Source organism: Amphibalanus amphitrite, unplaced genomic scaffold (assembly GCF_019059575.1).
Source record: "Amphibalanus amphitrite isolate SeventyFive unplaced genomic scaffold, NRLGWU_Aamphi_draft 000036F_arrow, whole genome shotgun sequence".
Classification (NCBI taxonomy): domain Eukaryota; kingdom Metazoa; phylum Arthropoda; class Thecostraca; order Balanomorpha; family Balanidae; genus Amphibalanus; species Amphibalanus amphitrite.
Window position 1 is genome coordinate 419,772 of NW_024881532.1, and position 25,016 is coordinate 444,787.

Below are 25,016 nucleotides of genomic sequence, written 5' to 3' on the forward strand. Positions count from 1 at the left end.
TGTTCACCGGTTTTCAAGATATTAGACTTTTACTTTTGTTTACTTTTTTGGGATCTCCGCTGTTTCTAGCGACTTTATTTTAGAAGTGCGGCGTTTGCGGCAGATGTTGCGCGCAAATAGCATATGCCACCGCGTGCTACAAAACGTTTTAGTCAAACATTTAAAAATCATTAGATATCTGCGCTGACGTCACACATTCAGAGGGGTATTCCTAAGCATTAGCCCCTCTGAATCAAAATGCTGCAATTTTGAAATTCAATATTTCCGATTTAAGGCATTTGTCGATGTTGTGAGTGCCGAAACCGGTAATTGTGAGCCAGGGACCCCATTTTGGCTATCTTCATCTCATCTTCGTGTTATCGGGGCAAGAGGCACGATGTCCTGTAGGGCCCGTTCTCGCCGATTTCCATAACTTCACTTAGTACTCAGTCTGTTACAGGAGTGGAGTACCAGATCGACTCCCAGTGTGCATCCAGCCTGTTCTTAAAGACGTTGACTGAGGGCGAATGTACAATTTCTGCTGGAAGCCCGTTCCAATCGTTAATACACCGCACAGAAAATGAATTCAGTCTGGCACGGCAGGTTGCACGAGGCTTCCGTAGTTTAAGTGTGTGACCCCGAGTTCGCCTTTCAGGATTCGTTGCCAGAAGCTCTGAAGGATCAGTATCAACGTGGCCGTGCAGCATCTTGTATGCGTGAATCATATCCATGCGTCTACGCCGATAGTACAGTGACGGGAGCTTCAGTCTCTTCAGCCTTTCAGGATATGGAAGGTGGCGGATGCTCACCACTAACCGGGTGGCTCTTCTTTGAACCCTTTCGACTGCCTTCTGATCAGCTCTATTGAACGGACCCCAAACAAGACTGCTGAACTCCAGGTGAGGCCGCACGAGAGATTTGAACAGAAGAGGCAGGGTAAATTCATCTAAAAAGGCGAAGGACCGGCGGATGACCGCAAGAACTTGAGACGCTTTGAAGACCGCCGTAGACGCTTGCTGTCGAAACTTCAAGATTGAGTCGACCTGCACACCCAGGTCTCTCTCGACTGACGTGTTTGTCAGTCTGTCCGACCCCATTTGAAATGAGTGGTGGTCCTTGGCTGCACCAACATGAAGCACTTTGCACTTATTCTCGTTAAATGGCAGCTGCCAAGTTCTAGACCATTCCACGAGGGCGTTCAGGTCTGCCTGCAATGTCCGCACATCATGTTCAGAAGAGATGCCTGAGAACAGCTTTGTGTCATCTGCGAACATTCGCACATTTGAAGTGACAGCATCTGGCAAGTCATTGACATAGAGCAAGAAGAGCAATGGGCCCAACACTGAGCCTTGGGGCACACCACTGCGCACAGGGACCAAGTCTGACAGGTTTCCATATAGGGACACTTGCTGCATTCTGTCTTCCAGGAATGATTCAATCCAAGACAACACTCGGTCACCAATACCATAACAGCGCAGCTTGCCTATCAGTCTCTTGTGTGGGACGGAGTCGAACGCCTTTCGGAAGTCAAGGTAAATCACTTCGACCTCCGTCTTGTCCTCCAACAGGCGGCTCCATGAGTCTATAGAGTCAAGCAGTTGCGTATCACAAGATCGCTTCGGGCGGAAGCCATGTTGGTCCTTGGACAGCAGGTCATTTGACAGCAAATGGTCCATTAAACAATCACGAATGAGCGACTCGAGAATCTTACAGGGAACAGATGTGAGGCTGACAGGTCTATAGTTTCTTGGGTCTTCCTTTTCACCTTTCTTAAAGATTGGTATGACTTTACCGTGCTTCCAGTCTGCAGGAATAGACCCAGTTTCAAGCGATTTTCGGAACAGTAATGTCAAGGGAAGGGAGAGAGGACCACTCAACTCCCTTAAAACGCGGGGGTGAATGTCATCAGCTCCGGGGGCACTATTGGGGTTCAGTGCTTTAAGCTTTTGCTTCACTGTGAAAAGGTTGACTGGTATATCGATCAGCGGCGGCCCTGTGTAACGGTTTGCTAGTTGTGGCACGACATCCGTTTTTTCAATAGTGAATGCGCCTGAGAAGACGTCATTCAGGAGCGAGGCCTTCTCTTTTTCCTCGCTAACAAGCTGGCCCTGGTCATTTCTTAGATCACCAATACTTGATTTAACTTTACGGCGGCTGTTCACATATTTCCAAAAAGCCTTCGGGTTTTCTTTCATGTTTGCTGATATCTTAGCTTCAAAATCTTTCCTTAACTGGCGAGTCAATGTCCTAAGCTTATTTCTGCAAATCTTATATCTGCTATAGTCGATGGGGTCTTGCGTTCTCATGTACACTGACCACAGTACCTTCTTCTTCTTCTTGAGGTTTAGTGAACGGCTATTCATGTAAACGTTCTTTTTAGACTTGACGTTTCTTGCTTTGGGTATGCACTCACTCATCAGCGATTCAAGTTTGCTCCTAAACCACTTGTAGCCCGCGTCTACACTCATGGTTGACAAACAGCTCCAGTCAACTGCATGTAGTTTTACACGCAAGGCCGTGAAGTCAGCGCGGTGAAAATTCCATTTCAAGCCGGCAGAAGAACATTTTTTGTTGTAACAGGCAATATCGCATTTCAGTAGCACATGATCACTCCTTCCTAATCCAGGACAATATTTGATCTTTGTTATCATATTCTCATCATTTGTAAACACCAAATCCAGTATACTAGGCCTACAACCCTCTCTAAATCTGGTAGGCTTGGTGACATGCTGGAACAGGAATGCATCCTGAACGGCAGACAAAAACTTGTTGGCAAAATGTGCTTCAGATGCGCTGCAAAAGTTGTTTTCCCAGTCAATCTGAGGAATGTTAAAATCCCCAACAATGAGCAGGTGAGTGTGCTTGAGAGAAATCGCATTTTGGAGTAAGCAAGACAAATCATCAACACTTCGATGGGGGTCGCCTGAGGGGCTGCGATAAATGCATCCGGCAAGTAGCACGTCATTGTTTTCCAAGCACAATTGTACCCAAAGTTGCTCTTTAAATCTTGAATCTGGAAAATGTACGTTGGAAACTTTCAGTCGATGATGAATATAGATGCATATGCCTCGAATGCCAAGGTAATTGGTATCATCAAAGTTGGTGTGCACTTCATAACCAGGCACAGAGAACAAGACAAGGGGCACTGACGACATCCGCACCTTCGGTAGCGCTTCAGTGATGAAAATGATATCGGGATCTTCACCACAAATAGTCATGCACAAATCATCCCTCTTGTTCAACAATTGGTCCGCATTTGTGTACCAAATACGTAGGCACCGAGTGCCCTCAGAGGCATTCTTCACGGGCAGTCACGCTTGCTGAGGTTCTGGAGGACAGCCATCAGACACCGTAACATCCAAAGATAACACACGGGAGGTATCGTTACGTGCTGATGCATCAGCTGGAACCAAGTCATGGGTTGCAGCCGACGACCGGACGACTGGCAAGGTAATGGATCTGGCACTGTCCCTTGCACTATCGAACCTCCGACCGGCTTGGGCATGTGAAACTGGCCTGTTATTGGAAATGATTCTCCCGTTGCGGATTACAAGGCTTTGTTCACCGGCTGCCCTGCGAGAGCGGAGCTCATCTCTCAACTTCCTAGAAGCCTCGCGCTCCACCTTAGTTTGGTCGGGGGAGAGGTATATGTTTCCCCATCGCACTGAATGGCGGAGCTGCGGGGCCATTTTCAGCAGTTCGTGCTTTATGTCCTCGTTCTCCAGCGTTACCACGAGCAGTCTGGGTTTGTCAGGGTTAGCCTTGCCGACCCGAAAGGATCTGGCCACGCTAACTCGTAGTCGAAAGGTTTCCTTGACCATCTCCAAAAATTGGTTGATGTCTTCCTGGGATCTCTGCTCCAAAGTTCCAGCCCTCGGCTCCGGGAGGTTGTGCAGGATGATGTTCTTTTTTCGCTTGTCTTTGTCGAAAAAATCGTCAACGACTTTGGCTATACTTGGGACGTCGTTTGGAGGTGTGGCAGAGAGTGGCAAGGCTGACAGCTTAGCGGACACTTCACTAATAACTTCGGAGCACGAACCTCTCACTATTTCGGCATAGGTACTTTCCTGTGACTTTTTCTCGCTTATGCATCCTTCAATCAGCTCAAATCTAATGTTAAGGTGGGAGGGTCCCTTTAATGAATTGACTTCTCGGCAATATGCTTTAAGTTTATTCGCATGAAATAACAAATAATACCCAACTATTTCTTTCTTTTTTTAGTTCCACTTTTAACTGTTAACCTTGTGAAATGTGAAAAGTAAAAGACGATGCGATTGCCTTGCCATAGAATGAGCAACGTTTTATTTCAAACCTAATCGAAACGCATGGCACACGTTCTGAGCAGTTCCTTTCCGCTGTCTCTTTCAGCAAGTAATCCGCAGTGCCACATCCAGGATATTTGTCAGGCGGACAACCCGTGTGCCAACGGCGGCACGTGCACCTCCCGCGGCGGCACGGCGTTCGAGTGCGCCTGTCCGCCGGCCTGGGAGGGCGAGCGGTGCACCGAGGAAAGGAACCCGTGCTCGGCCGGCGCCACCCTTTGCCAGCCGAGCTTCGCGTGCTCCCGAGACGCCAACGCCACTCTGGGCTACTCGTGCGACTGCAGCAAGCCCGGCTGGCGACCGCTCTCAGGTCAGTATTTGCTCGATGGGCAAACGCAAAATGAGATGGAGATGGTGCTTTCAAGGTCTGCTGGCAAAAAAAAAAAGAACGAATTCTTTCAAAGCAATTCTGGATGTCCAGTATTCGTTCTGTCACACAAGCACTGCGTCGAGCGGCGGGATGGTAGACTGTACCGCATTACACCACGTCACTGCGGCGCAGTATCCCCGCCCGCAGTCAGTTTAGAGCGCCGTTCTCTGTCGCTCCCACAGCCAGCAACCCACGCTGTGTCGTGGCAGACGTCTGTCTGGCTCGCCGACCGTGCTTAAACGGCGGCACATGCTCGCCACGTGACCTGGGTCAGTACACGTGCCGCTGCGGGCCGGCCTGGAGCGGCGACACGTGCCAGCTGCCACGGAACCCGTGCACCGAGGGCCAGCTGTGCGGCGTGGGCTTTCTCTGCAGTCGTGACGCAGCCTCGCCGGCTGGGTACGCCTGCAACTGTCGACATAGACCCGGCTGGGGTGCCAAGTCTGGTAAGCTGATTTATACATACCATTACCTATATCCGGTTGAAATAATATTTGCATTGTAACAATGTGATGACATCGGAAATTATTTGGTTCGACCTTGAGGAAACTTAGGTTTGCTTATGAATCGAACCCTTTTCGATTGATTTACTGCTCGCTTTAACACATCAACCTTTAAAATACGCATGAAAAAACACACGTTCATCCAATCTCGTTTGTCCGTCCCCGCAGACTCTGAGCCCGGCTGTGTGGTGGTGGACCACTGTGTGGCCAGCTCTCCGTGTGAAAACGGTGGTACGTGCAGCCCACACCCCGGCGGCTACAACTGCAGCTGCCCCGGCGCCTGGTCAGGCCCGCAGTGCGCCCATCCGGCCGACCCGTGCACCACAGACAGCACCACCGCACTGTGTGGCGCGTCACACTGGAATTGTGTTCGAGACGCCAACAGCTCTGTCGGCTACAACTGCTCGTGCGAGCAGCGACCCGGCTGGGCGGCCATCTCCGGTCAGTCCGAGTCTGTGATAGGCCACACATGGCAATGAGGAACGATTTTAATTCATAATCTGCGTATAACTCTGAAATCTGATATTGAACATTGCGATCGGTTTTATTACCGAATACACAAGAGAAAAAAAGAGCCGATTCTTATGACGGCGACGGCTTTATGAAGTTATACGTTCAATAGCGAAAACTACTTTTTGTGATGACTGATTTTATAAAAATGATCTGTCGCTAGAGTCGGAGCCTGGGTGCCGCGTGGTGGACCCGTGTCTGGCCCGCCAGCCGTGCCAGAACGGCGGTACGTGCAGCTGGAGCCGCGCCACGGGGACCGTGTGCCAGTGTCCTCCGGCCTGGCAGGGCGCCGCCTGTGACCAGGAGGCCGACCCGTGCAAGGTCGAGCCCGCTCTGTGAGTACGGTCAGAGGCAATAGAGAAAGAGATGAATATCTAAACTTCGCAGTCTAATTTAATCCGTATCGGGTGATCATTACATGGAAAAATGCGATCCAAATTAAAGCTTCGCTTTCCTTTTAACAAATTTTGACAAAGTTTGACAAGGTTTTCATTTGATACACCGTCGTCCAACCGTAGACTGTACTTACGTGAGGCTATCGTATCTCCCCGCTCAGGTGCGGTAAGCGCGGCAACTGTTCCCGGGACGCCTCCTCGCCGGTGGGGTTCAGCTGCGGCTGTAACGTCACCGTCGGCTACAGCCCCATCTCCCGGCGCGACCCGCGCTGTCGGATCAGCGACATCTGCCAGGCGCGGCCGCCCTGTCTGCATGGGGGCGCGTGTAGGCTGGCCGGCGACTCGGGCACAGAGTTCGTCTGTCGCTGCACTCCGCCGTGGCAGGGCGTGCGCTGCCAGCTGCCCCGAGACCCCTGCAGGAAGGGAGGGGGACAGGAGTGCGCCCTCTTCCCCTGCCGCAGGGACGAGAAAAGAAAGAGGGGATTCCGGTGTCTTTGTAACAAACTCGGCTATAAGGAGGGATCAGGTGAGGCTCGATTCGAAGTGTCGTCGCATTCGAGTTTGGCAAGACGTAACAAATTGACAGTTTTGAAAAAAATATTGTTGATGAATTTAATGCAAAATACATTTAACAAGTACCTCAGCTTATCTCATGTATTTGACGCAACAATCTGTAAAAAAACATGCATTTCAGCTTTATTTGTATGCATCTAAATTCGTGTTCGTTCCTTCGGACCGCAGACTCGAAGCCGGCCTGTGTCGTCTCGGACGTCTGTCTCGCCAAACAGCCGTGCAAGAACCGCGGCACGTGCACTGTGGTGCAGAACCGAGCTGTGTGCTCGTGTACGGCGGCCTGGCGGGGTGACTTCTGTCAGCTGCCCGCCCAGCCCTGCGGCGGCCAGTCGGACCCCTGTGGGGAGGACTTCCGCTGCAGCCGCGAGTCGGAAGCCCTGGCTGGGTTCAGCTGTAACTGTCACCGCAAACCGGGCTGGACGGCCAAATCCGGTAAGGTGGCCGACTCGGGCAGCTGCAGGTGTCAGTCAGTAGGTCGGCGGAAATGTGTGAATTGGTGTGACCCGAGGCATGCTGTGGTGTTGCCTCGACGCAGAGCGGTGTAGTGTGGCATTAGTGTGATGTGTCATATTAAATTGCTTATTCGTTATCTGGTGTTGTACTGACTAACGATTGACGACCGACCGACAGCGAATCCACCCAACAGACAGATCTGTGACTTGTACCGTTTTTATTCACTTGTGTCTACTACTGTGTGAACGTTCACCCCTTCCGTTTTTTCCTGAACGCATCACCACCTTTCCCCGCAGAGAAGGACCCGCGCTGCGTGGTTCAGGAGCCGTGTCTCGCCCTGCGCCCCTGTAAGAACGGCGGTACGTGTCAGGTGACGGCCACCGGCTGGAGCTGCTCCTGTCCACCTGCCTGGCAGGGCGAGCGATGTCGACAGCCGCGCGACCCCTGCCTCCAGAAACCACCCGTTTGTGGGGATAAACGCTGGGGCTGCCGGCGGGCGCCCGACAAACCGGCTGGCTTCGTCTGCGACTGCAACGCCAAGGGATGGGGGCCCAAGAGTGGTAAGTACCGTGCTAAAACATATAAGCTCAGCTCACTAGAATGCTCTTGGAGCTTGATATTTGCTCTCATCAAACCATTTGATGACGATTACTTTGTTTTGAGTTTTAACGCTTACTATTCGCTTTTCATTTCATGGGTAAATGGAGAAATAGCGTAGATTTTTCATATAACTTGACACTGTTGTTTTCGAACGTCTTTCTATGAGGGATCTATTAAAAACGCAGCTCCCGAATCTAGTATTGTCGGTCTCTCCCACAGCCAGCCGTCCTCAATGTGTCGTGGTCGACGCGTGTCTGGCCGAGAACCCGTGTCACAACGGCGGCACCTGCTCCGGCGGTACGGGCGGCCTGCCCACGCAGTGCCAATGCAGCCCCGCCTGGACCGGCAAGAGGTGCACCCGGCCCAACGATCCGTGCGCCGGCCAGAAACCGTGTGGAAAGGCGTGGCAGTGCACCCGAGACCCGCTCTCCCCGGCCGGGTACAGCTGCGGCTGCGACGCCCGGCCCGGCTACAAGCCCGCCTCAGGTCAGCTTAAAAGGGGTCGGAGAGGATCACTTTGGCATGGCTTGAAGTCTCAATTAAAATATTTTTATTCGGGTTTTTCATTTATAACAATTTTTATTAATCGATCACGTAACCGTAAGTATCGACGGTTTTTTCGCGTAAGATACCGAATAGCGAGTCTTTCTACCGGTGATGCCATTTATTGGCTCCTACCTAACCGAGAGTCTTACTGTTTCTTCCGAGGCCCGTCTAACCATCCACGCCACAGCCCGTTTCACTATCTATCTGTTCCCCCGTCCGGTTCTCTCCCCAGAGTCGGACCCGCACTGTATTGTCTCTGACATGTGTCTGGCCCACCGGCCGTGCCACCACGGCGGCACGTGCACGGCCGGTGGCGGCAAGTCGTTCTCCTGTCGCTGCCCGGGTGCCTGGTCGGGCTCGCGCTGTCAGAATCCGGCCGACCCGTGCTCCAAAGGTCAGCCGTGCGGCGCCGGGTGGACCTGCGCCCGAGACACATCCTCCAAGGCAGGCTTCAGCTGCGGCTGCGACAAGAAACCGGGATATATGGCGAAGTCAAGTGCGTGAGGCGATGGCGCGACGATGGAATGCTTAAGGACAACCGCGAAGGCGTGTTAAAACTAAATGGCTGTTATAAGCTGATAAGTTTAAAATTATAATTTTTTAACACTTGAAGTGTGAACCGTGCAGTATCTCCCGTTTCACATATTCGCTCAATTTCTCTCACTCTCCCGCGTCTTTGGAACGACTGTCGCAAGTTGCGGGACAGTAAGCATTGCGGTACAGTATAACTACCAGGCGCCTACCACTAGTGTCATCTAGCGGCATCTATCCCAACTGATGTATGCTGCAGTCATTCAAGCGACTTACGCTATGTCTGAACGCCTCAGTAAGACAAAAGTCAATGAGATGTCTTGTTTTCAATCAGTCTAGACGAAATTCAGATAATTTGATGAACATGTATAGATTTAAATGGTTTCGTTTTCAGCCAACGATCCCGTGTGCCGTGTGGCGGACGTGTGTCTGGCCCGTGAGCCGTGTCAGAACGGCGCCACCTGTCAGCCGATGGAGGGGGACCAGTTCAAGTGTCTGTGCCGACCGGCCTGGACCGGCACCCTGTGTACCGAGGTACGCGACCCGTGCAGCGACGGTGGCGACACGTGCGGCGAAGGCTGGAACTGCTCCCGCGACTCGGCAGCCGTCGCCGGGTACACCTGCGGATGTGACGGGAAGCCTGGCTGGAAACCAAAGTCAGGTGTGTGTCCGAGGATACAGGATGTTTACCTTGATGAGTTTAATAGTTTGATAATGTTTTTTCTAGCTTTATTCTAGTTGCTGGCTAGAGTCAAAATTACGTCTTATTTCTGTTCTAAGACGTCACGACGATCGCCACGGGAAGGTAAAGATGTCTTTCGTTTGGTATATTTTAGGCCTGCTATTTGTTAGTGATTCTGTTCCTCTGCGGATATTCTCAGCCAAGAACCCGGTGTGCGTCATATCGGACATCTGCCTGGCGCGGACGGTGTGTAAGAACGGCGGCAAGTGCCACACCACGGGCGGTGGTGGCACAGAGTTCCGCTGCACGTGCCCGCCGGCCTGGGGCGGCGCCACGTGCTCGGACGAGCGCGACCCGTGTCAGGAGGAGAGTCCGTGCGGCCGGTTTGGCTGCGAGCGCGACGCCAACACCACCCAGCCGGGATACCGGTGCAAGTGCTCCGAGCGGCCCGGCTACCGGCCCATCTCAGGTAAGCCGTGCGTGAACGATTGGTGGAGAGTTTTCGATGACACAAATCCTTCTTGTGGCTTTTAAATGTGTTTCTCAAGGAACATTTAATGCTACTTTGTAACTGCAATCAAAGCTACTGTTTGCCGTTCGAACACCTTAAAGGTAGGCTGAACCGCCTGGCACGTTACAGCGGCACTGGCCGGAGCGGTCCACACACCGTCAACATTCCCTCCTATTCTGATCCCAGCACCCTGTGTCCGTCCGCAGCCACCAACCGCACCTGTGAGCTGTGGAACGTGTGTGCCATCCGCAACCACTGCAGCAACGGCGGCGTGTGCTCGCCGGCCTCCCGGCGCCGGTTCCGCTGCCGGTGTCCGCCGGCCTGGCGCGGCCCCCGCTGCCGGCAGCCGGCCGACCCGTGCCTGACCGGCGGCGCCCAGGTGTGCGGCTCCTTCACCTGCGAGAGGGACCCCGGCTCCAAGGTGGGCTACACGTGCCACTGCGAGCGCCAAGCCGGATACAAGGCCCAGTCGGCCTCCAAGCCGGGATGCGTGGAGTCGGATGCGTGCCTGGCTCGCCAACCGTGCACCAACGGAGGCACATGTCGCACTGACGACAGCAAGGAGGGGTTCAGCTGCGCGTGTCCCCCGGCATGGCGTGGTGCGACCTGCGCGGATCCGGCCGACCCGTGCCGTAATGTCAGCGCGGTGGTGTGCGCTCGCGGCTGGCGCTGTTCCCGGGATGCGGACAGTGTGGTCGGATACAACTGCGGCTGTGACGCCCACGCCGGCTGGAACGCCACCTCAGGTGAGTTTGGCGGCTCTCGAAACTGAAGTAGTGAACCTATGGATTTACTTTTTTTCTGAGCTTTTAGCGTAGTTGAACTCGTCCATATGTTTTAACTATGATGTTCTTGGCGAATATATTTAATAACCGATTCAAATGAATAGATACCTGCCTCGGTAAGATTTAGCGGCTACTGAGTGCATAAATAGTAAATATAAGCCAAAATATTTAAAGTCATTTTACTACATCGCTCCTCCGGCATACCTGAAATGTCGCCACCACCGCTGCCGCCCTGTGCCGGCAGCCACGGACCCGAAATGCGCCGTCTCGGACATGTGTCTGGCGGCCCGGGACGTGTGCCACCACGGCGGCACGTGCACGTCCCTCGGTGGCCGCCAGTACCGCTGCGACTGTCACCCGGCCTGGAGGGGCAAACGGTGCTCGTTCCCCAGCGACCCGTGCGCCTCCGACTCGCTGGATAAGCCGTGCGGAGCCAAATGGAAGTGCAGCCGGGATCCATCGAAACAGCTGGGATATAACTGCAGCTGCACCAGCAAGCCGGGATGGAGAGCCACGTCCAGTAAGTTGGCCGTCCATGAGTGCCGAGTGGGATCCAGCTCCCGAGATGATCCTGCCATTCAATACATAATAAAGACGGCCGCGTTTTTTACAACACAAATCAGACGAAGGAGCATGATTTAATGCCCGCTCATTTTTAACATTCCGTCTTTTTTAATTAATGAAAAACACTTCCGACCGTCGCTTAAATGACCAATTTTACCGTATTCTTTCTTACCATTGCTTACTTTTTTATCTCCAGCCCACCGTCCCATTTCTCCACCCACCCTCCTCCCCCAGAGACGGACCCGCGCTGCGTCATCTACGACCGCTGTCTGGCCGAGAAGCCGTGTCTGAACGGCGGCTCGTGCTCGCCGCGCCCCGGCGGCGGGTTCGTGTGCGCATGCCGGCCCGCCTGGTCGGGTGTGCGCTGCGCTGAGCCCCGCGACCCGTGCGACGCCGAGGAGCAGATGTGTGGCAAGGAGTGGCGCTGCGAGCGAGATCCTAATGTGACGCTGGGCTTCAGCTGCGGCTGCGGCAGCAAGCCCGGGTGGAGACCGGCCGGAGGCGAGTGACGTGCGACGTGCAAGGGACGATATCGAATATGATAACTGATAAAAAAGATTATAAGTCTTGGAATGATATTGCTCTATTTAAGTACGTTTTTAACTTTTCATCGATTGTGGAACCACGTTTCTATAAAATCTGCCTGCTTCATGCAGAATAGGTATCACTTCCAAATTTTGCTGGTTATTTCAGCTAAGTGGCTTTATATGTTTTATGGTGACATTTAAGGTAATATTTGCTACACTTCCGACTGTATCACTGTTAGAATCTGTTGCGAATTGCAGCTCCGGGTGGCTTTCTCTCCGTTCTTGCGTCACTCAGCTTGTGACGACGGAACTGATCGGTCGGTGCATGGCCCCTTCCCAGGCAGCGACCCTCGCTGCACCGTGTCGGACATTTGTCTGGCCAAGTCACCCTGTCAGAACGGTGGGACATGTCAAACACACGGAGAAGGAAATTACACATGCAGGTGCGTTGTAAGATAGGTCTGAGTATTTTAGATACGTTCTTTAGCTTTAGGTGCCTCACGCATAATGGCGCCGGATAACATTTCGATATACTAGTTGACTGATATGGTTAACACTTGCGATGGGAGGAGTATAGAACGCGAATTAGATATTTTGTAGACAGGTGCGCTGAAACTGCTGGTATTTTCAGCTGCTCGCCGGCATGGGTGGGTAAGGACTGCACGGAGCCTCAGTTCCCGTGTGCTGAGCAGCCCAATCCCTGCGGGGGAGACTGGCCCTGTCAGCGGGAACCGGAGTCAGAGGCCGGCCTCAGCTGCAACTGTCACACCAAGCCGGGATACGTCGCCAAATCTGGTCAGTGCAATACAGGCTCCATGCAATCCGTGGTATCTTCGCCACTCCCGCCACTTATTTCCTTCTCTTCATACCAAGCCAGACTGTTTAAAACTATCCTGAATTACCTCCTTCTTCGCTACGGAAATCCAGCATTCTAACCACTCCCGACCTGCCCTGCTCTCCCTGCTGTCTCGCATCACAGACAAAGAGCCGCAGTGCATCATCAGTGACGTGTGCCAAGCCCTGTCTCCGTGTAAGAACGGCGGCACGTGTCAGCTGAAGGGGAACGGTACAGAGTACGGATGTCAGTGCCTGCCCGCCTGGACGGGAGAGGACTGTGAGCGCGAGGAGAACCCCTGTGACCGGGACCCGCACCTCTGCGGTCCCGGCTGGCAGTGCGGCAGGAACCCCAACAAGCCGGTGGGGTACACGTGCGGCTGCAACTCACGGCCCGGCTGGAGGGCCGTCTCAGGTGGGTGACGTTTTGGCGAGAAGGACGGACTGTGATGACAGGGTGGATAACGACTTTAAACGCTTTACTTAGAAGCTGACCGAAAGCTGGATCGAACCTCAATAATACTAAATGTAAGATGGCTTCGTTAAATAACCGCATCAACAAATCGGTGAAATCAATGATTGTACAGTCATCTTCATCTTCATCTTCATCTTCGTGTTATCGGGGCAAGAGGCACGATGTCCTGTAGGGCCCGTTCTCGCCGATTTCCATAACTTCACTTAGTACTCAGTCTGTTACAGGAGTGGAGTACCAGATCGACTCCCAGTGTGCATCCAGCCTGTTCTTAAAGACGTTGACTGAGGGCGAATGTACAATTTCTGCTGGAAGCCCGTTCCAATCGTTAATACACCGCACAGAAAATGAATTCAGTCTAGCACGGCAGGTTGCACGAGGCTTCCGTAGTTTAAGTGTGTGACCCCGAGTTCGCCTTTCAGGATTCGTTGCCAGAAGCTCTGAAGGATCAGTATCAACGTGGCCGTGCAGCATCTTGTATGCGTGAATCATATCCATGCGTCTACGCCGATAGTACAGTGACGGGAGCTTCAGTCTCTTCAGCCTTTCAGGATATGGAAGGTGGCGGATGCTCACCACTAACTGGATGGCTCTTCTTTGAACCCTTTCGACTGCCTTCTGATCAGCTCTATTGAACGGACCCCAAACAAGACTGCTGAACTCCAGGTGAGGCCGCACGAGAGATTTGAACAGAAGAGGCAGGGTAAATTCATCTAAAAAGGCGAAGGACCGGCGGATGACCGCAAGAACTTGAGACGCTTTGAAGACCGCCGTAGACGCTTGCTGTCGAAACTTCAAGATTGAGTCGACCTGCACACCCAGGTCTCTCTCGACTGACGTGTTTGTCAGTCTGTCCGACCCCATTTGAAATGAGTGGTGGTCCTTGGCTGCACCAACATGAAGCACTTTGCACTTATTCTCGTTAAATGGCAGCTGCCAAGTTCTAGACCATTCCACGAGGGCGTTCAGGTCTGCCTGCAATGTCCGCACATCATGTTCAGAAGAGATGCCTGAGAACAGCTTTGTGTCATCTGCAAACATTCGCACATTTGAAGTGACAGCATCTGGCAAGTCATTGACATAGAGCAAGAAGAGCAATGGGCCCAACACTGAGCCTTGGGGCACACCACTGCGCACAGGGACCAAATCTGACAGGTTTCCATATAGGGACACTTGCTGCATTCTGTCTTCCAGGAATGATTCAATCCAAGACAACACTCGGTCACCAATACCATAACAGCGCAGCTTGCCTATCAGTCTCTTGTGTGGGACGGAGTCGAACGCCTTTCGGAAGTCAAGGTAAATCACTTCGACCTCCGTCTTGTCCTCCAACAGGCGGCTCCATGAGTCTATAGAGTCAAGCAGTTGCGTATCACAAGATCGTGATATCATCACCGAGAGAGAGGTTCTCCAAATACTAAATTCACTCGATCCTAACAAATCAACGGGCCCCGATGAAATTCCAGTAAAACTTATCAAGTTAACCGCTCTCATCATCGCAGAACCATTGTCCAAACTTTTTAACATGTCACTAAGTCAGGGAATTTATCCATCGAAATTTAAAGAAGCAAACATAAAACCAATTTTCAAAAACAAGGGATCACCTTCTGACTACACTTGTTACCGTCCCATCAGTATACTTTCATCGTTATCTAAAGTCTTCGAAAAAATTGTCTTCAAGGGTATATATTCCCATTTACTGAATCATTCTCTTTTGACCGACAAGCAGAGTGGGTACCGGCGTAGTCACAGTACAGAACAACAGCTTTTATACCTGACTCACAACTTGTACAAATCACTGGACATGGGACGAGACTTTACTGCTATCTACCTCGACATTTCTAAATACTTTGACAAGATCTGGCATGACGGACTGTTGTACAAGAGTAAGCACGACTTCGGAATTACTGACTCACTTTTCGACTGGTTAAAATCATATCTTTGTGACAGGACACACCGAGTACGGATCAACAGCACATTCTCGGCCACTAAAACAATAAATGCGGGCTGCCCGCAGGGATCCGTACTCGGGCCTTTGCTGGCACTTATGTATCTCGACGGACTTTCAAGACGAATAAAGAATGACATTCTCTTTTTCGCTGACGACACATCTATCTACGCCTCGCACACGACAGCAGACATTGACGCCGTACAGCTATCACTACAACAAGACCTCAACGAAATCCACAAATATGGTCGAGAATGGGCAATTACATTCAACGCTACGAAGACCATCCAACAAACATTTTCACACAGACATCAATACACACCACCAAAGCTCACTTTCGAGGGCGCAAACGTACCCATTCATGAAACTCATACTCACCTAGGCTTGACACTTTCTAAGGACCTACGCTTCCACCAACACGTCAATGCAATATGCAACAAGGTACACAAATCACTCAGTCCACTCTACTCCATTGCACGTTACATACCAAGGCCCATTCTCGACCAAATTTACAAGACGTATATAAGACCTTACTTTGACTACTGTGACACAATATATGACGGACACATAACAATACAAGACGCTGCCCGACTTGACACGCTACAAAACAGAGCAGGGAGACTTGTGACGGGGGCTATGTTCAGGACGTCAACCGAAAAACTTCTACAAGACTTGGGCTGGGACAAACTGACTGTAAGACGACAAATACACAAACTCACTTTATATCATACACATAGGCGCGGGAGCCGGGGGGGCAGTGGGGGCAGCTTGCCCCCCCAACTCTGGGGCCGTGGGGGCGGTGCCCCCACAGCTTTGAGACGGAATACCACACTTTTTTTGCAAATGTTTTCTTTTTTTGTTGAAAAAGCCGAGGGGTGAAAAATAAGTGGCCTAAAACCGGTGAGAAAACTAGATTTGGGGGTACCCTAGGTTAATCTCTATTATGTTGTGCCCCCCCAGTCGGAAAGTAGTTCCCGCGCCCCTGATCATACATTCACTAATCCAAGACACCAAACGCCAAATTATATCACGATGATCATGCCAGAAACACGTGCAGAAAACACCGGCAGAACACTACGCAACTCCAACACACACACCATGCCTCCCAACCGAACCACATCCTTCCAGAAGTCCTTTTTCCCCTCAACAGGCAAATCCTGGAACCAGCTTCCCGAATCCATCCGATCCCTTCCTCCTCGTTCCTTTCAACGAGAGATCTCGAGGCGACTGGGGGTGCCTGGGCCTTCTCCCTTTCACAAAATTGGCACTAAAATGGGAAATATTTTCCATTCTAGGCTACGAATGCAAATGTCACAACTAAATTCACATTTATTTCAAATACAAAGGCACGATACACCTGAATGTGCTTGTGGCTTTGAAACAGAAAATATTCATCATTTCATTCTCGCGTGTCCCAACTATAATTTGCAGAGGGAGGAACTTTACCGGGACATGTTGCAAATTTTTGGCGAAAATTTTGGTCAAATGTCAACTACACGGTTATTACGTCTTCTTTTGCATGGCGACGATCTTGGCGGCGGGGACTGTCGTGCGGTGGCTCAGCATTTCCAAAATTTCTTGCTTCGTTCGCACAGATTTACCTATTAATTTACCTACCTCATTCAGTTTTGTGGGCGGCGTCCCCGGTGGGCTGAGTGACGTCAGCGCGGGTTGGGTCGGTGGCCTGTCGTGGCGGCGGCAGTGGTAGTTTTGTTTCATTACGCTACGTTACCTTCATTACGTTGTATGTTTATGTTATATTCGACGTTGATCTGAAGGCTATGTTCATGTTGTTTTATGTTTATGATGTCTATCTGATTATGTTACAAGAGGTGGTGCCTAGAGTCAAGCACAATGTGCTTTTGCACCACTCTTATATTATTTTGCTTTATCTCTGTTATTCATGTTCATTTTCCGATCGTTTTACTTATAGGTTGTCGATGCGCAATAAACATTCTGGAATGGAATGGAATGGAATCGTTTCGGGCGGAAGCCATGTTGGTCCTTGGACAGCAGGTCATTTGACAGCAAATGGTCCATTAAACAATCACGAATGAGCGACTCGAGAATCTTACAGGGAACAGATGTGAGGCTGACAGGTCTATAGTTTCTTGGGTCTTCCTTTTCACCTTTCTTAAAGATTGGTATGACTTTACCGTGCTTCCAGTCTGCAGGAATAGACCCAGTTTCAAGCGATTTTCGGAACAGTAAGGTCAAGGGAAGGGAGAGAGGACCACTCAATTCCCTTAAAACGCGGGGGTGAATGTCATCAGCTCCTGGGGCACTATTGGGGTTCAGTGCTTTAAGCTTTTGCTTCACTGTGAAAAGGTTGACTGGTATATCGATCAGCGGCGGCCCTGTGTAACGGTTTGCTAGTTGTGGCACGACATCCGTTTTTTCAATAGTGAATGCGCCTGAGAAGACGTCATTCAGGAGCGAGGCCTTCTCTTTTTCCTCGCTAACAAGCTGGCCCTGGTCGTTTCTTAGATCACCAATATTTAGATCACCAATTTCTTAGATCACCAAGTCCACAGCAGAAGTAATGTGGGGTTTCAGTCATGGGTATGTTCTGCTTCTGAAGCTTACGAACGATTAGCCAGACTACAATGAAACTTTGAATGTAGCTTATATGTATCGTCACCCTTGCAGGTGCAACTTTAGCTATTGACATCTTCTTTTCGATCACTCCGCATTAAACAATCGCCAGTCAAAGCCAACCGTTGAGATTGGTAAAACCCTACATTACTTTAGCGGTGGGCTGTACCTTTTAAATGTATGCATTTAATCCACCAAGCTTGGCTGCTTCAATCTAAATGTGGTTATTCAGGCTCCACTATTTTTCACACTGCTCCCTCGTGCGGTCTGTCAGACAGCGACCCGCGGTGTGAGGTCAGCGACGCGTGTCTGGCCGAGAGGCCGTGCCAGAACGGTGGCGTGTGCACCAGCCGGGCCGACCAGGGGTACAGCTGCAAATGTCCTCCCGCCTGGCGGGGACGCAATTGCACCGGCCCGGCCCAGCCCTGCGAGGATGGCGAGGTGGACTGCGGAGACGGTTTCCAGTGTTCGAGAAATGTCTCCTCACCGGTCGGCTACAGCTGCAACTGCGCCGACAAACCCGGCTGGAAACAACATTCAGGTACGAATAATAGAAACGGAATCATCGAAATCGAATGGATAGTAAACACCCCGGGCTTACTATGAGCTTAGGAATCATCAATAAATGCGACTTATTGGCAATCAGATGCTCCAAACTCCAAACTTGATGGGTCATAGCGTGCAATTTATCGCCAGTCCGGTAGTCAAGGATACCACCTATGGAACCGTTTCACCCGACCCGTTACCCGCTGTCATTTTTACAGCACACTCGCCGCGCTGTGTGCTGTACGACGCCTGTCTGGCCGGCCAGCCGTGCGAGAACGGCGGCACCTGCACCCCCGCGCCGGCCGGAGCCTACACCTGTAAATGTACGGCGGCCTGGACGGGCACCAACTGCAGCCAGCCCAACGACATCTGCGCCAACGGGGTCAGTGGCTAAGAAAATCCGATAATACATGCTTTAATAATCGAGATGTTGTCGACATCAGAACAGACGTAATACATGCTCGGATTGCAGTCGAGTTGTTGTGTTCCACCGTTCAACGACATGTCGTGACGTACCCTTACTGTATTGTCTCGTGTCACGCTGTCCTGTGCCCCATCGAGTCGCTTTGTCTCGTCTCGGACCGCATCGTGCTATACCGCACTAGTGACACCGTGCTAATGACGTCGGTTGGCCTCTGTCTTGCCGGTCAGGCGTCCCGTTGCGGCGCCGAGTGGACGTGTGAGCGTGACACCAGTCGGCCGTCTGGCTACAACTGCGGCTGCGATAAAAAGCCCGGCTGGAAAAGCGTCTCCGGTGAGCGATCATGTTTAGACCTCGACGGAACGAGGGAAAATCCATCTCCTTGGATCACTCCTTGCACCAAAGACACTTCTACTGAGCTCAAAATATTTGTTTTTACCGTCAGAGAGACGTCTTTAGTGATGTTGATTTTGTCTATGTCCAGCTGACGAAGCTAGTTTTCGGACGCCTGGTGTCGCTCTATCCTGCTGACCCGTCCTTCCCCGTCCCTCGTCGTTCGCTGCCGCAGCCAGCGAGCCCCAGTGCCAGGTGGCCGATCCGTGCATAGCTCTCCAGCCGTGCCGAAACGGCGCCACGTGTCTGGCCACCGCCAGTGACACGTACCGGTGCACGTGCCACCCGGCGTGGACGGGCGCCACGTGCGACCAGCCGCTGGACCCGTGCACGCCGGCGGCTCCGTGCGGTGCCGGGTTCCAGTGCAGTCGAGATCCGACCTCTCCGGCTGGCTACACGTGCGGGTGTGACGCCCGGCCCGGCTGGGGAGTCACCTCAGGTGAGACAGGTGTTGAAGGGAATAGCCCTGGCCATTAGTCAATAAAACAAATTTAGCCATGAAGTTCAGGACATATTCTTATAGTGCGGCTTATGTGATCGTTGGAGCTGGTGGCGATGATATGCACTTGATTCAGGCCAATCTGGTATGAATATTGCGCGAGTGTAACATATGTAAATTAACTCGGTGTATTTTCTGTCTGTTTTCAGATGAGGACCCTCACTGCGCCGTACAGGACCAGTGTCTGGCCAACAGTCCGTGCCAGAACGGTGGCACGTGTGTGCAGGGCTCGGCCCACCACTACCAGTGCGAGTGTCCTCACGCGTGGGGCGGTGCGAGCTGCGAGCTGCCGAGGGACCCGTGCGAGACACAGCGGATCGTGTGCGGCGCCGGGAGGACGTGCTCCCGCGACCCGGCATCAGTCGCCGGGTACAGCTGCAACTGCCACACCACGCCAGGCTGGAAGGCCAATTCAGGTCGGTCAGCGGGGACAGGTCAACTCAGATCAGTGGCCAGTGGGTGGGGCTGGTCTGGGTGAGTGGTCACTTCGGGTCAGTGGGGGAGACGGGTCAGGGTCACCTCGAGTCAGTCTGACATGCCCAGTCTGCCTGGTTAGTAGCCAAAGGAGATCATCGAAGTCATTTAGTACTAGTAGGCAATCTATCTATTTATCTGTCTATCTATCTGAGTTATCCTTGGTGGGATTCAGGTAAAGGAAAACTAATTAATTTGCATTCGGCTGCGTTAGCTGGTCTACTAAAATTTGGAAGTCATGAACTTTCCTCCCTTTCTTGCCCTGCAGACGAGGATCCAACTTGTCAGGTGGAGGACGTGCCTCGGTCCAACTCCCTCACTCTCTCTGTCCCCTCTCCTCTACAGACGAGGACCCCACGTGTGTAGTAGATGACGTGTGCCTGGCGCGCTCGCCGTGCCTCAATGACGGCGTGTGCACGAGTCTGGAGGGAGGTCAGTTCAAGTGCTCGTGCCGCGGACTGTGGCGCGGGGCTACCTGCTCTGAACCCAGGCACCCCTGCCGCGAGAAGGCGCTCTGTGGAAAACGTTTCGCCTGTCAGCTGGCACCCCATTCCCTGGCCGGATACACGTGCAACTGTGATGCCGTGCCCGGCTACGGGCCAAAGTCTGGTGAGTGGAGAGAGGGGCTGTATGAGGTCAGTTCAGTGTCGGGGTCAGGTTGAGGTCAGTTCAGGTCAGGGTCAGGTTGAGGTCAGTTCAAGTCAGGGTCAGGCCAGGGTCAGGTCAGGGTCAGGTCAAGGTCAGGTCAGGGTCAGGTCGGGGTCAGGTCAAGGTCAGGTCAGGTAAGGGTCACATAAGGGTCAGGTGAGGTTCAGGTAAGGGTTTGGTCAGGGTCATGTTAGGCTTAGATCAGATCAGGGCTAGGTCAAGGTCAAATTTAGGTACGGTCAGGTCAGGTCAGGATCAGTTCAGGGGGTTTCAGTGTCAGGTAAGGTCAGATTCAGGGTCAGGTCAGGATCAGTTCGGAGTCAGATTATTGGTTGACCCGTGTCTGTATCCCCGGCAGAGTCGGACCCGCAGTGTGTGGTGACAGACGTGTGTCTGCAGCGGTCGCCCTGTCAGAACGGCGGCTCCTGCACGAGTCTGCCGCACCTGGGCTACAGCTGCTCCTGCACTCCCGCCTGGACGGTCAGTCACTTCGCATACTAAATGTTCAGAGTCTTGACGTTCTGACTGAACACTGAAATACCGACACAAATTCAACAAATGGGGTGAATGTAAGCCGCCATGACCTGCTCATTCATTCTGCTATCCAGGGCAAGGAGTGTAATATGCCGGCGAACCCGTGCGAGGGGACCACCGAGGACCTCTGTGGCGGCCCGAAAACGGTCGGCAGCTGCCAGCGGAACCCCAACAGCGCGCTGGGCTTCTCGTGCGGCTGCTCAAAAACACCCGGCTGGGAGGCCAAGTCAGGTTTGTGAGGCTCCATCTGTCCATAATTGGGCTGATACTTGCGCAGCTGAAGCGAAGTTATCACACTAATGAGCTGTTGGAATTGAGTTTTGATTCGATTGTAACTCTCACGCTGGCTATTTTGATGCCAGCCTTATTTGATAATCGCTATTTCCAACGACTGAAATCGGCTTCTTTATTCCCACTCTAACGCGAAGTAAAGAAACTAGCGGTCGTTTGGCGACCATTCTCGGCTCTCGCACCTATCGGACTCTACCGACAAATCTTTCCCCACCTTTCCAGACACCGACCCGCACTGCATCGTGACCGATCAGTGCCTGGCCAAACGTCCGTGTAAGAACGGCGCCACGTGTGCCTCCCAGGAACGTGCCGGATACACGTGCACGTGCCCTCCGGCGTGGACGGGCACGACGTGCGAGGAGCCCTCCAGTCCCTGCTCCGACGGCAATGATCTGGTATGGCTCGAAAGTAAACGGTTTTTCGTGAATGCCCTTTATTTCCCTTGGAAGAACGCAATGGCATCTTATGTTTGTACTCAATGTTATTTGGATGCCGTCGCTGTGATTTTTAACTGAATGCACAAAGAACCTCGGGTATTGCTATGGTAACGAACCACATCGAACTGTCTTAATGACAAATATCCTGAGACTACAAGCGCTTTTCCTTGCATATTTTGTCAATTTCCCCTGCATAGTGGTTACTGGTTAGTGCTATGAACGAGCTACGATTGTCACTGACTACTCTCGTGCCGGACCGATGCGGGAAATCACCACGTCTGCGTTCGTTTCAGTGTGGCGAGGAGTTCACGTGCGCTCGTGACCCGGATTCGGAGCTGGGATACAGCTGCGGCTGCGACGCCAAGCCAGGCTACGAGCGAGTGTCAGGTAGGTTTTCTGCATCCGCATAACACCTGTCACAGGATCAAAGATGTCATGCTATGTCGTGTTCCCAGTGATATAGACGGACGAATGAGTCAGTGCTATGAATATAAAATTCTGATGAATCGTATTTCGCATCTAAGTTCAATCAAACTAGGAGTCTGATAGGGAGTAACGCTATCCTGTCCGTTTTCCGTTCAGATTCCAGCCCTCGCTGCCACATGGTGGACGCGTGCCTCGCTCTGCAGCCCTGTCAGAACGGCGCCACCTGCCTATCCACGGTATGTATGCTCCGGTGTGACTGTTCTATGCTTAAAAGTGTGATATCTGTGAAGATATTACGCAAAATAAGAACTGCTGCGCCATTTTTTAATGCGACCGCTTTTGTATAAGCGTTTGACCACTTGGCGTAAGCTTACATTCCATTTCATAGATGGCGCCACTGTCGAGCGCCTGAAGGTATGCTGTACCGCATGGCTCGTGGCGAAAACCCGCCGTGCGGAATGCTTTAAACGGTCGGATGTTCCACGAAATGGCAAACGCTAGGCATAAGGAGCAGGAATATGACGCTTGGGCTGTTAAAGTCTGTAAAGTCTGTAAGTTTAAGGATATGTAAAGAGGTTGAACGGACTCTTATACGATGTAAGAGCGATGAGCAATTTAATTTACTGCAATGAATCCTCGCGTCACAGTTGCCGTTTTTTTCTGCAGGGCGAGGGCCAGTTCAACTGCAGCTGCGCTGTCGGCTGGGGCGGACCGACGTGCACTCAGCAGCTTGGAACCGCCGAGGCCGGGACCGGCTGTGACCCCACCGACCCCGACTGTAACAACTCGGTCGGGGTACCCTCGTCGGGGAAGATACGCATCGAGATCGACACGGAGACTGTTCTGAGCCGGGGGAACGGCTCGACTGCGAGTGAAGAGCCTCCGACGGAGTCAGAGTCATCTCCATCGCCGTCTCTGTCGCCTGCAGCACCGTCTCCGTCACCTGCAGTACCGCCACCTCCACCTCCAGTTCCGTCACCATCGCCTTCAACACAATCTCCGTCATCTTCACGAAAACCATCTCCGTCTTCTTCACCGTCTCCGGCACCGTCTCCGTCTCCGCTGCCGGCCTCGAAACCGATTGGAGGACAGGAGGGGACGAAGGAGGGGCAAGGACCACCGCAGCAGAAACAAGGATCACAGGAGGGAACTTCAGGGGCGGGTGGGAACCTGGCGGTAGCCGGTGTTGGGATCGAGATGCCGCCGGGCGGCGGTCAGGGTCAGTCTCAGGTAGCTGGCTCCGAGTTTAGCCGACTGCAGCTGCTGATTGGGCAGCTTCAGCAGCTGTTGGGCGGTCGGCAGCTCGCAGACGGGCAGCTGCAGCAGCTACAGCAGCTGCAGCGGCTGCAGATCGACCAGAAGAGCGCAGCGGGTGAGTCAGAGGCGGACGCCACTGTCGGTAACGTGGTATCACCAAATGGCAGAGTAGCCGAGCGGGTTGGTGTCGCCCACTCGGACCGAAAAACCGCCGCCGGCGAGCTGGAGACGGTGTCGGCAGTGGAGCAGCCGGTAGACAGCGGAGACGACGAGGAGACGGAAGGTGAAGAGGAGACATCACCGGCCGTCGAGAAGACCGTGGTTGGACCCGGCGACCAGCTGGTCTCGGTGAAACAGAAGGGTCCGATCAAAGTGCAGTATTACGTCGGGCCGGCCCCGTCCCAGACGGCTGGGGCGCGAGGAGGGAGTGGAAGTCGGGAAGGGACCGGAGGGAGGAGCAGTGGGCGGTGGGCGATGAAGTCTGCCGGTCAGCCGGCCGTGGGGTCGGCGGCAGAAGGTGTGGACACTGGCACTAGCGGGGGTGGCGCTCCACCAGCGGCTGGAGCCGTGGTGCAGCTGCCGGGATCGCCGCGGCTGACAGCGGCCGCCGGCACCGGTCCCGCCCCGGCCACCGGGCCCGTCCTCAGCTCCGCTCGCCCGGGCGCTCTGCCGGCCATGCTGCTGATGCGCTCCGGACGCCGACGCCGCCGACAGCGCCGTCACGCCCTAACGCCGGGGAGAACAAATGCACAGCATCCAACTGATAAACCCGGCCACCTCGCTAAACTGGCAACGAGCAGTCAATCGGTTGTCCAAACGAACATTTTCAAATTTGCGCTACCTGTGGAGTCGAACACTTCTGTCTCTTACGTGTCATCCCCAACTGAAGGGGAAGCGATCGCAGAAGATCTGGATGACCCCGAACTGGATCCCCTGGATCCTCCTTTGCCACCCGGAGTGCCCCCTCCGGATCCACCGTTTCCTCCGGAGCGGTCGGCGGAGGCGGCTCGCTGGCGTCGGATGGCCGTGGCTGAGAAAAATCTCTCGTTTGGTCAGTATCTGGTCCTCGCGATAGTTGGATTTGTTTCAGCCGGACTTGTCACCCTCGTTATCGTTGTTGTAAAGGTGGTGTTTTTGGAGAGCTGGCACCCGGAAAAGTGGAGCCAGTGCTGCCCGCTTTTGCTTGAACTCTGATGTAAAATGACAAAAGTGTTTACGTTTTTTAACATGCAATGATGTGTAGGTATTGATGACACTATATAAAAAAGCTGTTGTTAATATAGGTATTCCCGAATATTTTATTCAGTAATTTTTATGAGCAGACTTCGTACTTGAATTGACAAATACAATTTAGCTATGGCATGCTGATTCAGTATTGACGCTGCTGTGA

At 52.7% G+C, this 25,016-nt stretch overlaps 1 protein-coding gene across 1 annotated transcript; it reads left to right on the plus strand.

Moving 5' to 3' along the window:
• The first annotated feature begins 3,395 nt into the window (after positions 1-3,395).
• LOC122372449 (neurogenic locus notch homolog protein 3-like) lies at positions 3,396-24,927 on the plus strand. The gene is made up of 30 exons (XM_043349622.1): positions 3,396-3,429; positions 4,348-4,611; positions 4,854-5,117; positions 5,343-5,615; positions 5,848-6,019; positions 6,241-6,605; positions 6,821-7,084; positions 7,402-7,665; positions 7,925-8,191; positions 8,484-8,747; positions 9,177-9,443; positions 9,664-9,933; positions 10,182-10,721; positions 11,005-11,280; positions 11,559-11,825; positions 12,192-12,294; positions 12,483-12,646; positions 12,831-13,100; positions 17,975-18,241; positions 18,465-18,628; positions 18,898-19,000; positions 19,236-19,499; positions 19,709-19,975; positions 20,379-20,642; positions 21,040-21,161; positions 21,290-21,446; positions 21,729-21,901; positions 22,237-22,330; positions 22,526-22,605; positions 23,036-24,927. Exons 1-30 carry the CDS (start codon positions 3,396-3,398, stop codon positions 24,818-24,820), a joined length of 8,328 nt encoding a protein of 2,775 aa, XP_043205557.1. The 3' UTR covers positions 24,821-24,927.
• Positions 24,928-25,016: the final 89 nt, after the last annotated feature.

Bases quoted from the DNA above. Each gene is read 5' to 3' on its own strand.
- LOC122372449 (XM_043349622.1), top strand. From the start codon at position 3,396: ATGGGTTGCAGCCGACGACCGGACGACTGGCAAG. The intron at 8,748-9,176 runs GTGCGTGAGGCG...TTTCGTTTTCAG, and splicing joins GGGATATATGGCGAAGTCAA to CCAACGATCCCGTGTGCCGT. The intron at 18,629-18,897 runs GTCAGTGGCTAA...CTTGCCGGTCAG, and splicing joins ACGACATCTGCGCCAACGGG to GCGTCCCGTTGCGGCGCCGA.